The 12,513-nt window shown below is 30.1% G+C and overlaps 1 protein-coding gene and 1 long non-coding RNA gene across 3 annotated transcripts; one reads left to right on the forward strand and one right to left on the reverse strand.

The window, feature by feature from the left end:
* Positions 1 to 313: 313 nt before the first annotated feature.
* Positions 314 to 9,178, reverse strand: LOC150033164 (uncharacterized). Its single transcript, XR_016523830.1, has 3 exons — positions 9,051 to 9,178; positions 2,576 to 2,714; positions 314 to 586 (listed from the first exon to the last, which is right to left on the reverse strand). It is a non-coding gene; the product is annotated as an uncharacterized LOC150033164 (long non-coding RNA).
* On the forward strand, positions 7,944 to 12,135 carry LOC120087895 (Carbohydrate-binding X8 domain superfamily protein). 2 transcript variants are annotated; one of them, XM_039044904.2, is made up of 4 exons: positions 7,944 to 8,610; positions 9,079 to 9,531; positions 10,723 to 10,753; positions 11,713 to 12,135. In XM_039044904.2, the coding sequence occupies exons 1-4, from the start codon at positions 8,547 to 8,549 to the stop codon at positions 11,885 to 11,887; spliced, it is 723 nt and encodes a 240-aa protein (XP_038900832.1). In that variant the 5' UTR covers positions 7,944 to 8,546; the 3' UTR covers positions 11,888 to 12,135. The 2 variants fall into 2 exon arrangements, with proteins under 2 accessions (XP_038900832.1, XP_038900831.1); XM_039044903.2 differs by lacking the exon at positions 7,944 to 8,610 and having other exon boundaries at positions 8,779 to 9,531.
* Positions 12,136 to 12,513: the final 378 nt, after the last annotated feature.

A 12,513-nucleotide genomic window follows, 5' to 3' on the forward strand; every position in this document is an offset into this window, starting at 1 on the left:
AATATTTACAACAATTTTGCTATTTAAAACAATTATCCTTAATTTTAAGCACTAGCTACAAAAATCCCAAATATGTAATTTAAAAAATGATACTTAAAAAATAGAGATTTCTACATAAAAGACCTAAATAATATCCACATATTATATTAATGTCTTGAACATTTCATTTTTTTTTTAAAAAAAAAAAAACTATAGGTCTCCCTATTTTAATTAATATAAGTGGCTATTTACAATTTAGTTCTCACCTACGTTATATATATATATATATATATATATATTTCTCTCTCCCCATACATATATTCTCTCTCCCCCATAATTCACACTCATTTCTTCCTTCTTCCTCTATTTTCTCCTTCCCCTACCTCTCTTTTCTCCTTCCGGTGGTGTGAGTTGCAGGCGGTAGACGACGGCGTAGGGCGAAGTGATGGCTCAGCACGAGGCGACACAAACGACTTGGGACGAATCGATGGCGCGGACGGCGTGGGACAAATCGACGATGATGGATTGAGTAGATTTGGTCGACAACATGACGAGTCAAGCAAATCTGATTGACGACAACAGAAAGAGAGATCCATGACGGTCATGGCTGAAGAAGAAGAGATGAAGATGAAGGGTTATGTATTATAAACCCCATATGAAGATAAACTTTATTTTTTTCCTATGTTGTATATATACTGTGATATATATATGTATTTTTTTTAAGCTTTTGTAGGAAATTTGATATATATTATGGTATATGTATCCGTTTATTTGATAGAAACAGATTTTTTTTTTTTATATTTAGACTTATTGTATAATGATCTATATACTATGGTGTAAATAAAATTTATGAAGATTTATATACTGTGATATATTTCATATATTTGTTTATACTGTGATTTATGTTAAGCATTGAATTCATCTCTAATTTATAAACCATAGTATATTTCATATATTGGTTAGAATATTTTCAAATATCTAAAAAAATATTTTAAGGTATATTTAAAATAACCATTAATCCATAAAAAACCAATAAATTGATATGTGAAAACCAACACAAATAAAAAATAAATTTTCATTAAATGTGTTTTTTTTCAAATTGGAAAATACATATAAAAAATATATATTTTCTCTTTTCAATTGATAAATGAGAAAAACTATATTAAATGCATTTTCTCTCTTTATAATAAATTCTCTCTCCATTTAAAGTAGCTTCAAAAATAGAAAAAATATATATGAAAAATGAATATAAAAAAAGGACAAAGCTGTCAAAAATAACTTTTTTTTAAAAAAATCAAATCTAAAGACATTTATGAAAATATATGGCCAAACACAGCTTCTTATAAAACCCCTAAACAATAACATAAATTTATGGGCTTTTCGGCCCAAAGGCACTCTACAAAATTGTTCAGCCTAAAAATGTATTTGGGCTTGATGATAGTCCAGCCTTTGGGCCTCGGATTGGATCATTTATATTTATATTTCGTTTTTTCCTTTTATATAGTAAGCATTTTTCATCTTAAAAGGCCCAAAAATACGATAATAAAAACGATTTGGCGCTAAAATCAACCTTATCTTGATTAGGACATATTTGTGAATGATTCTAAAAAAGTTAAAAACATTTTTTGTGATTATTATCATCATTATGAAGCATGCTTATAGTGATTTATAACCAGTTTTGTAAAATAAAAATTACATTTAAAAGTATAAAATTAAATAGTAAATTAATTTTGAGCGATTAAAGACGTATTTGAGAGTAATTTTAAACGTGATAAAATGATTTTAATAAGTTAAAAATCACTCATAAATATGTACTCAATTGGCATAGATTTTATATTATTGACTTCAAGATCAGATATCCAATCTCCATCATGCATATGATAAAAAAGAAATTATTCCATTTAACATATAATAATAAAAAAAAATAGGGAAGAATATATTTAACATACGTATAAGTCATAGGCCTTTGGATAGCCTCCTTTCGATCTTTACATGTAGATATTTAAATAATAATACATTTTTGTAACTGTGTTTTTTTGTAAAAGATATGTGAGGAAAGAGAAACTAATAAAGTTTAATATGCATAATTTATATAATCAATAAAATCTCTGTGCTAATCGTTACTTCTAGAAAAAGTCTAGACAGAAATATGAATGTGGGCCCGCCGTGAATTTTAAAACAGAAAATAATATCAAAGTTAGTTTTCAAATAAATTAAGAAATAATAAGAAAAATCAAGGAAATGTGAGGAATGTAGGCTTGATTATATAGATACATAGATTGAGTACTATCTTAAATGAAATGGGTCCAAAGCACAGTCCACAACAAAACAATATTGGAATCCCACATTTTATTTTATTCAAAGTATTCAAGATAACACTTTTTTTTTTTTTTTGTTAGTTCTATATTTTTTAAATTTTGAATTCATTTTCCATGTGTAGGTATAAAAACCCGAGCGAAAGCGTGTGAATGCCTTACATCTTGAAAATTGATTTTTTAATAAACAAAAACAGTGTTAAACAAACAAAACATAAGAATGATAAACATATGAAATAACATGCTTTGGAGAAGGGAAACTAAAAGAGAACCATTCTTACCTCTAAAGATTCCCGAGCTCTACAAAAAATCATCTTAATCTTGCCACAAACTTCTTCTACATCGAACTTGAACACAACCACGAGAATAACAAGGTTATTCTCAAGGATTCCAATAGAAGAATGAGTGGTATCCAACTAACTGGAAGAGATAGATAGAATTTTTAATGAAATGATTTGTGTTTTGGTGGTTACTGGCCAGGATAAATCTCACCAAAAATCAATTCTTAGTCTAAAAGGACCATAAGGAAGAATTTATATAGGAAGTGTTAACCATTCTCCAAGTCTTTCCCATGGGAAGGGTCAACCCTTCTCTAAATCTTTCCCAATTTACCTTGTGCTCATTAATTAGCACATTAATTAAATAGCCACCAATACATTAAATCAAATTTAACGTATATATTTAATTAACATAAATAAACATCGTAGGTTTATATGCATCACCTCTCTATTAATTTAATTGATTAATGTTTTATGAATCTAATTCACTTTAATTAAATATTTCTCTCCAACTTAATTTAAATTATAGATCACATCCATAATCAATTACATATTAATCACATTAATATACAATTTTCTTTTGAACAATTCAAATCATTCCTCTTTAATATCCTTTAATGAGCTAACGAGAGGATATGGTGGACCTGCAGATCAGAAGCTCCAATGATATGAGATTAATGGGTTAAACTCATTAATCAAATTAATCATATTCGTTAACTGTGATACACTCTATTAAATATCCACAATTGCACTCCTCTCATTGTATATATATTTTTGTGTCCATTGATATAGATCAATAACAGCAAGTTAGTCCTTCACAAGTGTCCATAACACCAATTGCGTCAAATTACCATTTTACCCTTAAGTTACACCTTTGTATCCTTAAGTTTCAATGCTCCTCTAATGAACAATCTATTTATGGTCCGACCAATAAATAGAAACCCCTCTCGGGCCAATGAGAAGGTAGGACTTTTTGTTCAAATCCCAAATACACCACTTAAGAGAACACTCATCTACTTACCCGGAAGTCGAGAAGGAGTAAATTTCATCTTGTATTATTATGTTCTTATCTCCTTACTCGATCTTGTCCCCAAAATGGTAAGTTTATTAAGTCGGTAAACTGGCCACGTCCACCCATACAAAGTGAACAGAAATTCGTAGTACACTCAAGATTAAGACTAAGTTGCCTAGGTCATTCAATTGAAATAGGAACCAAACTAATTAACAGCATTACATCTAGTGGTTACTATTTCACGGTTCGATCTTATGCAAACTCATTGCATAGGATACCTCACTCGCGTGTCGCCTACATGAACGTGTTGGATCATTGTGTTTGTAGCAAATACAAAGTGGTATTTGGGTCGTACCCATAGTGAAGATAAGATACCCAACCTTATCTCTATCTCTATACTATAGACCCTTTAGGCTGTTTCTTGAACATTGATCCTTATATGTCTCCACATACAGTTCAAGACTCATAAGACAACATTGCATGTTAGTTTATTAAATTTAGGGTTATTAAGAAAAAATAGAATACAACACAATCAATAACATTTATTAAATTAACATCAATAACTCTTCGTTGATGATGGTCAATTGATAACATTTAGTATCTATGAGTCTGCATAAAACTCAACAAACTCTAACTAAAACTCAAGTTGGTTAGTTTTACATAATATCATAATCCAAAACAATGGAAATATGGTAAATAAATACAATAAACTAGGACATCCATATATTCATTATACATCTCTCCTTGCTCTAGACTATATAATGTACATGATTTGTAGACCCAAAAGAAGACTTCAAAATGACTCCATGACATGGTTTTCAAATAAATAAAGTGAGCACTAATTTAATATTTTAAGATTAAATGAAAAGGTTGAAATTGGACAAAATTGATAAGGACAAAAGAATAACCAAATTCTTAGTTTGAACTATTAGCACAATAACCATATGACCATACTTCATCACTTTGCAATATGTTAAATTAAAGTGAAAATGACAGCATCTCTAACCATAGTCCATAGGAAATAATAATAATAATAATAATAACAACAACAATATCTTTTTCTATGAAAAAATAAAATTAAATATTAGAAAAGAGTAGGTAAACCAACCATATATCCTTGCCCAATAATCAACCCAAGATTCAAGTTTATGCCTTGAAAGAGATGTGGAAGCACTGAAAGAATGGCCTTTTTCTCCCCTTTGCTTTTACTTTTTTTTTTTTTTTTTTTTTTGAACTTTTTCTTTTTAAAATATTATTCTTCTCTTTCTTTTTTAACCTTCTTTGGTTTAACAAGATATTGATTGAATTACAATTATAACTAACTCTAGCCTTTTAACTTCATCTCTTAATCTATCATTAATTAATTTGATGTTTTATTATTATGAGAATTCAGATGTAACCATAATCATTTTTGTTTGTCTTTTCATCATATCTTTGAACAATCATAACCAAAGATTTGTTATAAATGAATAAGGAACGAGAAAAGGTTTAATTTCTAAATATGTTAGGAGACTGAAATGTTGTTGAGTTTTGATGCAGATTTCACCAATTGGGAGATTGATTTAATAATTATGGCAATCATTAAGAAATATTGCTATCAAAGAAACTGAATAAAGTATTTAACTCATGAACTTGAATAAAATTTAAATCCTACCTCGGGAGAAAAATAGTACTCTAGTTGTATGGGAGGAAAAAAAAAATGGAAATGGTTGAGACATACCTTGTAAAAATAAATGGTTGATGTATCTCTCGACCCCATTTAATTATTTAAATAATTTGGTATGAGTTTGACTGAGGTTCTATACCTGTGATGTATTGTTTTTAGATAAATTATTAAGTTGGATTGAGGTGGTATTTTTTACCAACTCAATGTTTGACAACAAACTTTAAATGTTGGTAGGTTTGAATTGGTTATTTTATTAATTCACTCCAACTTTTCCTAATTCTCTCTCCATCCAATGTTTCTAATGGTTCCACCCATCAATCTCCATTGGTAACATACTTTGATGACCATCTTTGGGTGGCCAACTCCGACGACATACTCTAATGACTATCTTCAAGTGGCCAACTCTGACAACCACCTCCGATGACATTCCGACAACCACCTCCGACAACAACTCTAACGACTAACTCCAATGGACTACCTTCGCACAAACAATTTCGACGACATACCCTGTCTACCACCTTCGTGTACCCAACTTCGACAACCACTGATAAAAAATAAAACAATGGGTTTAATTGCCCACCATTTTATCACTCTCACTCTCACTCGTTCTCCAACGCGTTTTCATTACTCTCCCAACACCCTTAATTACTTTGTCGTTTCTCTCTCTCCCATGCTCTCTTCACATTTGCTCACCTTCTCTCATCTTCTCTCTTCTTTTGTGGTTGGTTCGTCTTTCTTATTTTCTCTTTTCTTTCTCTGTTTGGCTCGTATGGGTTTTATTTTCACTTTTCTTTCTCAACTCCTCCTTTCTCTTTTTTAATTTTCTTTCTATAACTATTTTTTTAGATCTAATTATTCTTCTTTTATTTCATTTTTTTTCTTAGATCTAAAAAATATTACATACGACGTCCTATTGTCATTTCACAAAACAAAAGTTCAACGATATGTTTTAAACAACCTATCCCTCTTATTGTTTTTAAATGTTACATAATTCTAATGAAATAGTGGAATCTAAAATTATGGCTCAAGTTTTTTTTTTTTTTTTTTAAAAAAAAAAAAAAGTTTATACACTGATGCAGCATAGTAGAAAAAATAGACATCAATATTTCTAAAATCATTTCATCGATTTTAAAAAAATAAATCCATATTTCACAAATTGGTCAAAAAAGACTATCTAATAATTGATTTTATGATTTAAATTGAGAATATTTGTATGGATGCCTCAAATTGAGCCCAAAATTTTAAAAAAATATCAAAGGACCTTCTATGGATATCATAGATAAGTGAAGTTACAAATTTGTCCTCTACATTTATTTCTCTCTTGCTCTTTTCGTCTTCTCTGGCGTAACCTTCAGCTTTTTTTTTTCTTTTTTCTCCTTTTTACTTCCTCAGACGAACTCAACGAAAAATTTTTATTCTTTATTCTTGTTCTGTCGATGATGCTTGCGATTTTTCTCTGGCCAACTTCAGCAAAACCAAAGTTGTTAAAACTAAAGAAAGCGAGAGAGAGACCGAAACCGAGAAAGAACGAGACCGAGACTGAAATCGAGAAAGACCGAGACCGAGACCGAAAGAGAGCAAGATCGAGACCGAGAGAGAAGGAAAGCGAGAGACAGAAAAAGAAAGAGAGAGAGCGAGAAAGAGAAAGAGAGCGAGAGAGAGAAAGAGAGAGAGAGAAAGAGGGAGACGAGGCGAGAGCGAGATACTTTTCCATGCGCATGCGAGTATATTTTGGTAATTTCACCTGAATTTGACATCAGCAAATGGTCATTTGACATTTTTTTCAAAAATTGGGTCATTTGACATTTTCGACCCAATTTTTGGGTCCGTACAAAATCCCCTTTAGTAAGAGTTTGGTTTTTTTTAAAAAAAAAAAATTAACATTTAATTGTCATCCATTCTATCTAAAACAATGTCAATAGTTTCATTTGATGGCACTAATCCTTTCAGTTCTTTTTAATTTTTACGATAATTAATAATTGAGTTGGGTTCTTTAATGGAATAATAACTTCTATTTGAGTGTCTAAAAAATTGAATTCAAAATTTTGTATTATGTATATGAATATTCTGTAGAGAATTTGTTATGTCTTGAGAATGGAAAAGAATTGGAAGTATTTTTTTTTTTTAATCTTAGAAAAGTTAGAAAAATATGTGTAGAGTTGAAAATTAAAATCAACAATAGCAAGAGAAAAAAAAAAAAAAAAAGAAAAAAAAAAGAAAAGAAAGAAAGACAAAATCAATTTCATTTACAAAAACAGCACCAGATACCCCAACTTAACTCAGACAATAATTACCAACTCAATTTTGCACACCAAACACAGACAATATAACTCTCTAAATAATAATTATCATCTCAACTCTCTGGTTTTATCGTGCATCAAACAGCTCTGAATTTAAATTTTTTTAAAAAAAAAAAAAAAGATAAAAGTTTAAAATATTAAATTACAAATTTAGTTTTCGAAATTTAGTTCAGTTTTAATGGGTAAACTTTTTTTAAAAAAAAGACAATATGTCATTGATATGATAATTTTGTGATTAATAAATTATTGAAAATTAAAGTTTATGTATTTATTAGAGCATTCTAAGTCAAATTTAAAGTAGACTAAAGGTCTATTTAGAATGAATTTAAAATTGTTTAAAGAGTATTTAGTCTAAAGGTCAATTCAAATCGATTAGGTTTAAGTAACTCAAGCGGGAGTAATAGAAGGTGGAAATAATGGAAGAAAAGAGAGTTGAGTTGAAAATTGTGAAAACGGAATGAGTTTAACGTAGATTTTAGATTACATTATATTACAAACTCATTCAATTAAAGAATCCAAAATCCATCAAATTCACTGCCCTACAGTAAAACAGAAAACAGTAAAAGAAGGAGGAGAAGAAAAAGGAAAAGCAAAAATATTGATTCACATCAGCACCATCATTGCATAGATCACTTGCCACCACACCCCAACATACCCAACATAAATTCCAAAATAATCTGCCATTTTTCTTTTATTTTTCTTTTCCTAACCTCTTCCGCTATCTCCTTTTCCTTCGAATCATCCACTCGCGTCCCTCCCCTGTTCTCATATTTAATCAAATCTTTACTGTCATTTCTAATGTTCTCTCACCGCATCAAGTTCCAAAAATCCCTTTCTTTCCACTCACAATTCATATTCAGTTCTTCTTGATCCCTCTGTGTTTCTGTCTCAGAGACACCCACCTATAGAAATCCGATCAACAACCGGCCAAGTTCCGGCAAGAACTGCACAGTCAGAGGAAAGATTTTGGAGGAAGAACAGAGAGAGTCTCTGCGAATGGATGGGAGGTTCATTTGTAGCACTCTAATTCTATTCCTATTCATTCACTGTTTTAGCCCAGGTGAGAACTAAGGCCTTCTCTTCTCTAATATCTTCTTCATATCTTCTAATATGGGTATCTTCTTGTTTTTCTTGAATCAATGAACCAATCCATTCAAACCCAGATGTTTGTTTGTTTGTTTGTTTGTTTGTTTGTTACTGTGGGAGTATTTGTTTTCGTTCTAAATAAAGCTATAAAAGTAGTTCTTATTATTCTGTCTTATTCTTGGGTAGCTTCTTTTATGGGTTTACATGTTGTGGAGTTTGGAATTTTGAATGCTTTTCCATTCTTCTTTATCAAAATCAGAATCTTTCACTTTTGACTAATTGTTCAATTTCTTCAACATTTCAATGATGCATAGCCAGAAAGCAAATATATCACACACATTACAAGAAACAAAACAAAGAATCTCAATTCATCGACAAAGAGAACTAAAATTAGATTTGTTGTCTTGTGTGTACCTTTCCTTTTCCCCCAATTTGAAATCAGGTTCATCAAGAACAGATCCCACTCAAAAACAGGGGCAGCAATTCAGAAAATCTTCAAGCAATCAAAAGGACATCACGACTCCAATAACGACAGTCCCAACAGTCAACATCCCAACCATGCCCATCATAAACCCTACCAGTTCGAACCCCGACACCGTCTCCCCCGCCATGACAACCCCGAGCTTTACACCGGCAACAACCACCGCGAGCGGTGGCTCCAGCTGGTGCATTGCGAGTGTAAGTGCGTCGCAGGCGGCGCTGCAATTAGCTCTGGACTACGCCTGCGGCATGGGCGGCGCCGATTGCTCGTCGATTCAAGCCGGCGGAAACTGCTACAACCCTAATTCGGTTCGAGACCATGCTTCTTATGCGTTCAATAGCTATTATCAGAAGAATCCGCTTCCGAATAGCTGTAATTTTGGAGGCACTGCCATGATCACCAGCACCAATCCTAGTAAGTTCCCTTTCGAGCTTTTCTTCTTGCTTTCTCTAATTAGGGTTTAGGGTTTTTCTTCTGAATTCGAGAAGCAGAATCAAAATGAATTGAGTGAGTGATTGGCCATTTTGCCTAATCCTTTTATTTTAGTTTTTAATTGTTTTTTTATGCTAAACTAAATTAATGTTTTTTCCCCAATTTACACCACATTATTTTAATTTTAAAAGTAAGTTCTTTTTTACTAGCACTCAAAGAAGTGAAATGTAATTATTCTTTAATTATTATTTCATATAGTTATTATCAACTTATTTTAACATTTATCAGTATAGAGTCTAGATTAAAAAATTTCAAGGAATAGAGAATTTTAATTGAAAAAGTAACCAAACGATAAGGAATAAAGATTTGGTTTTTTAATAGAGGGATTCGAATCACAAAACTCGTAATCACTAACACGTTTATATGTCAGTTGAGTTTGCTCACTTTTAAGACTTAGTACATATTTATATTTTAAAAAAGACATCTAAAACATTTAACTAATTCCAAAACATTCACAACCAATCAATCACCTGATATAAGATTTAGGACACGACTTTTTTACCTATTTAAAATGGTTTGTCTTTTTTTCTCTTACATGTAAAGTATATTTGAATAATTGAATTTATGTAGGTCAAGCTTTCCCACTTGTTTAAAAAAAACATTTGTTCTTTCTTAAATTACAATATTATTCTTAATCTTTTAGAAAATTTTGAATTAGAACTTAAAATTAGATGGTATTGACACATAACATAAGTTATTGAGTTGGGACCTAAATACTTTAAGGCATATTTACCTATAATACATGTAATGTTTTTCATTTTAATGCTTAGAATTAAATTGATGCAAATAATCCTTCATGCAATTTTTATTGTTTTTCACTTTTTTTTTTCGATCACGCCAACCTCATTTCAGGTCTCGGTCTCTATCCAAAATTCTAAATTATTCTATTACAATAATAGTTTTGAAACATTTATGAAATGTGAAAGATAATATCGTAAATTTTAAAATAATAAAGATATTGTTAAAAAAAAAAAATGACCAAATTCATATTTTTTTCTCTCTCTCTTTGACAATTGAGCCGTATATATGCATATATATGTCCTTGAATTGAAGTATTGCTTTAGGTGAGTACTAAATGTGAAAATGTTTCTTTTGTCATAAATGTTTTCTCAGGCAGTGGCACGTGCGAGTACCCATCAACAAGGTGAACCCCTGCAACCAATTAATATAAGGTTTAAATATACTTTGGTCATATATTTTTTATTTTATACTTTCAAAATATTCATTTTAATCCAAATATTTTTTAACTTTATTTATTTTTATTCATATATTTCTAAAATATAAATATATTTTTTTTTATCACTATATATTTTCAAAAAGTAACTATACTAGTCCCGTTTTCCTATTTCTAAGAGACAAAAATTGTCACTTCTTAAAAGTACATAGAATAAAATGAACTAAAGTTGAAAATATAATGATCAAAATGAACATTTTAAAAGTAGAGACTAAAATCATAAATAGAGAATCAAAGTAGCATTTAAACTGTCGTAAAAAAATATAGGTTTAAATATTATTTTGGTCCATAAACTTTGAATATTATTATATTTTGGTCTCTAAACTTTAAAAACTGTTTGTTTTAGTTCCTGAACTTTGAATATTGTTTTTTCCTTTTGTCCCTAAACTTTTAAAAATATTATCTTTGTCCTTGAACTTTTAAAAAAATGCTTATTTTGGTCCATGATATATTAAGATTTTGTTAACATTTTAACAAAATAACAATGTGACATGTATTTTTGGGTGACTAAGTTATCAAAGAAGTTAGTTACGTAAAGAAAAAAAATCTAGAGCTCCAATTTTGAATAAGATGGCAAAGTTGAAGAATTTAAAAGATATTTTTAGTTCAAAATTTTGGTCTTTTAGTATTTTAGTGTATTGGTTGTTGGCATTTTACTTCACCTTCATCTTACTTGATACGTTTAGAGTTTGTCATAAAAATACAAGCTTCTCCATATTTATGAAGAGTTAACAAAATTTTAATAATATAGAATAAAATAAATATTTTAAAAAATTTAGAGACTAAAACAAACGTTTTAAAAAATTTAGGATCCAGATAAAATTGATGAAATAAAATTATATTTGTTGAGATGTTGCATTGATTTGCAGTACAAGTTCATCGGTCTTGAACACGACAAATTCAAGCGGCTCCACCGTGTTCGGTGCTGTTCCTTCCGGCCCCTCCACCTCCTCCGCCGCCGCACTCGAATTTCCTTCTTCCCAATATTATTCCTCCTCCTTCCTCTTCTTTACAAATCTCTTTCTTCTTATAATTGCTTTTTAGAAACTTCTAGAACTCTCCACCATTTTTGTACATTGTTTTTCTTACACAAAAATAACTCCACACATTTATAGTCTTCCATACCACAAAACAAACGAACACTTTTTGTATCTATAGTTAGTGGACTTGAGACACTTGACTACTCTTTTTCTTTCCAATGTTTATGGAACATGGAATTATATGGTGCTTCAATGGGATGTTTTTGGTTGTAAAGATATTAAATGGTGTGCAATATTCATCTTCCTTTTTTTTTTACTAATCATTCTTTATTCTTTATCCTTTTTCTCCGACTATGATTTACGGCCACATTTACTAATCCGTATTTCAATTCACTGTAATTGTAATAGGTTTACATTTATATATAAATCGTAATGGACCTGAATTTCGAAAGAAATTAGTAAACCAATATTGCCAACTTAAAAAAGCAATGTCACCTTATATTTTTGTTGATCAACTTACGTGAATTTAATATACTGGTCATTTCTTAAAATTCAAAATTAAAATATCTTTTATTTAAATTTTAAGGACTAAAATTGTCATTTTAAATTGTAATGACTAATGAGAAGGATAATGATTTATAAAGTTTGAAAAGATGAGGGAGAAATTTTTAATTCTGCTACACCTTAGAG

Source organism: Benincasa hispida, chromosome 10, assembly GCF_027475165.1.
Source record: "Benincasa hispida cultivar pf3 chromosome 10, pf3_genome.v1.1, whole genome shotgun sequence".
Lineage (NCBI taxonomy): Eukaryota > Viridiplantae > Streptophyta > Magnoliopsida > Cucurbitales > Cucurbitaceae > Benincasa > Benincasa hispida.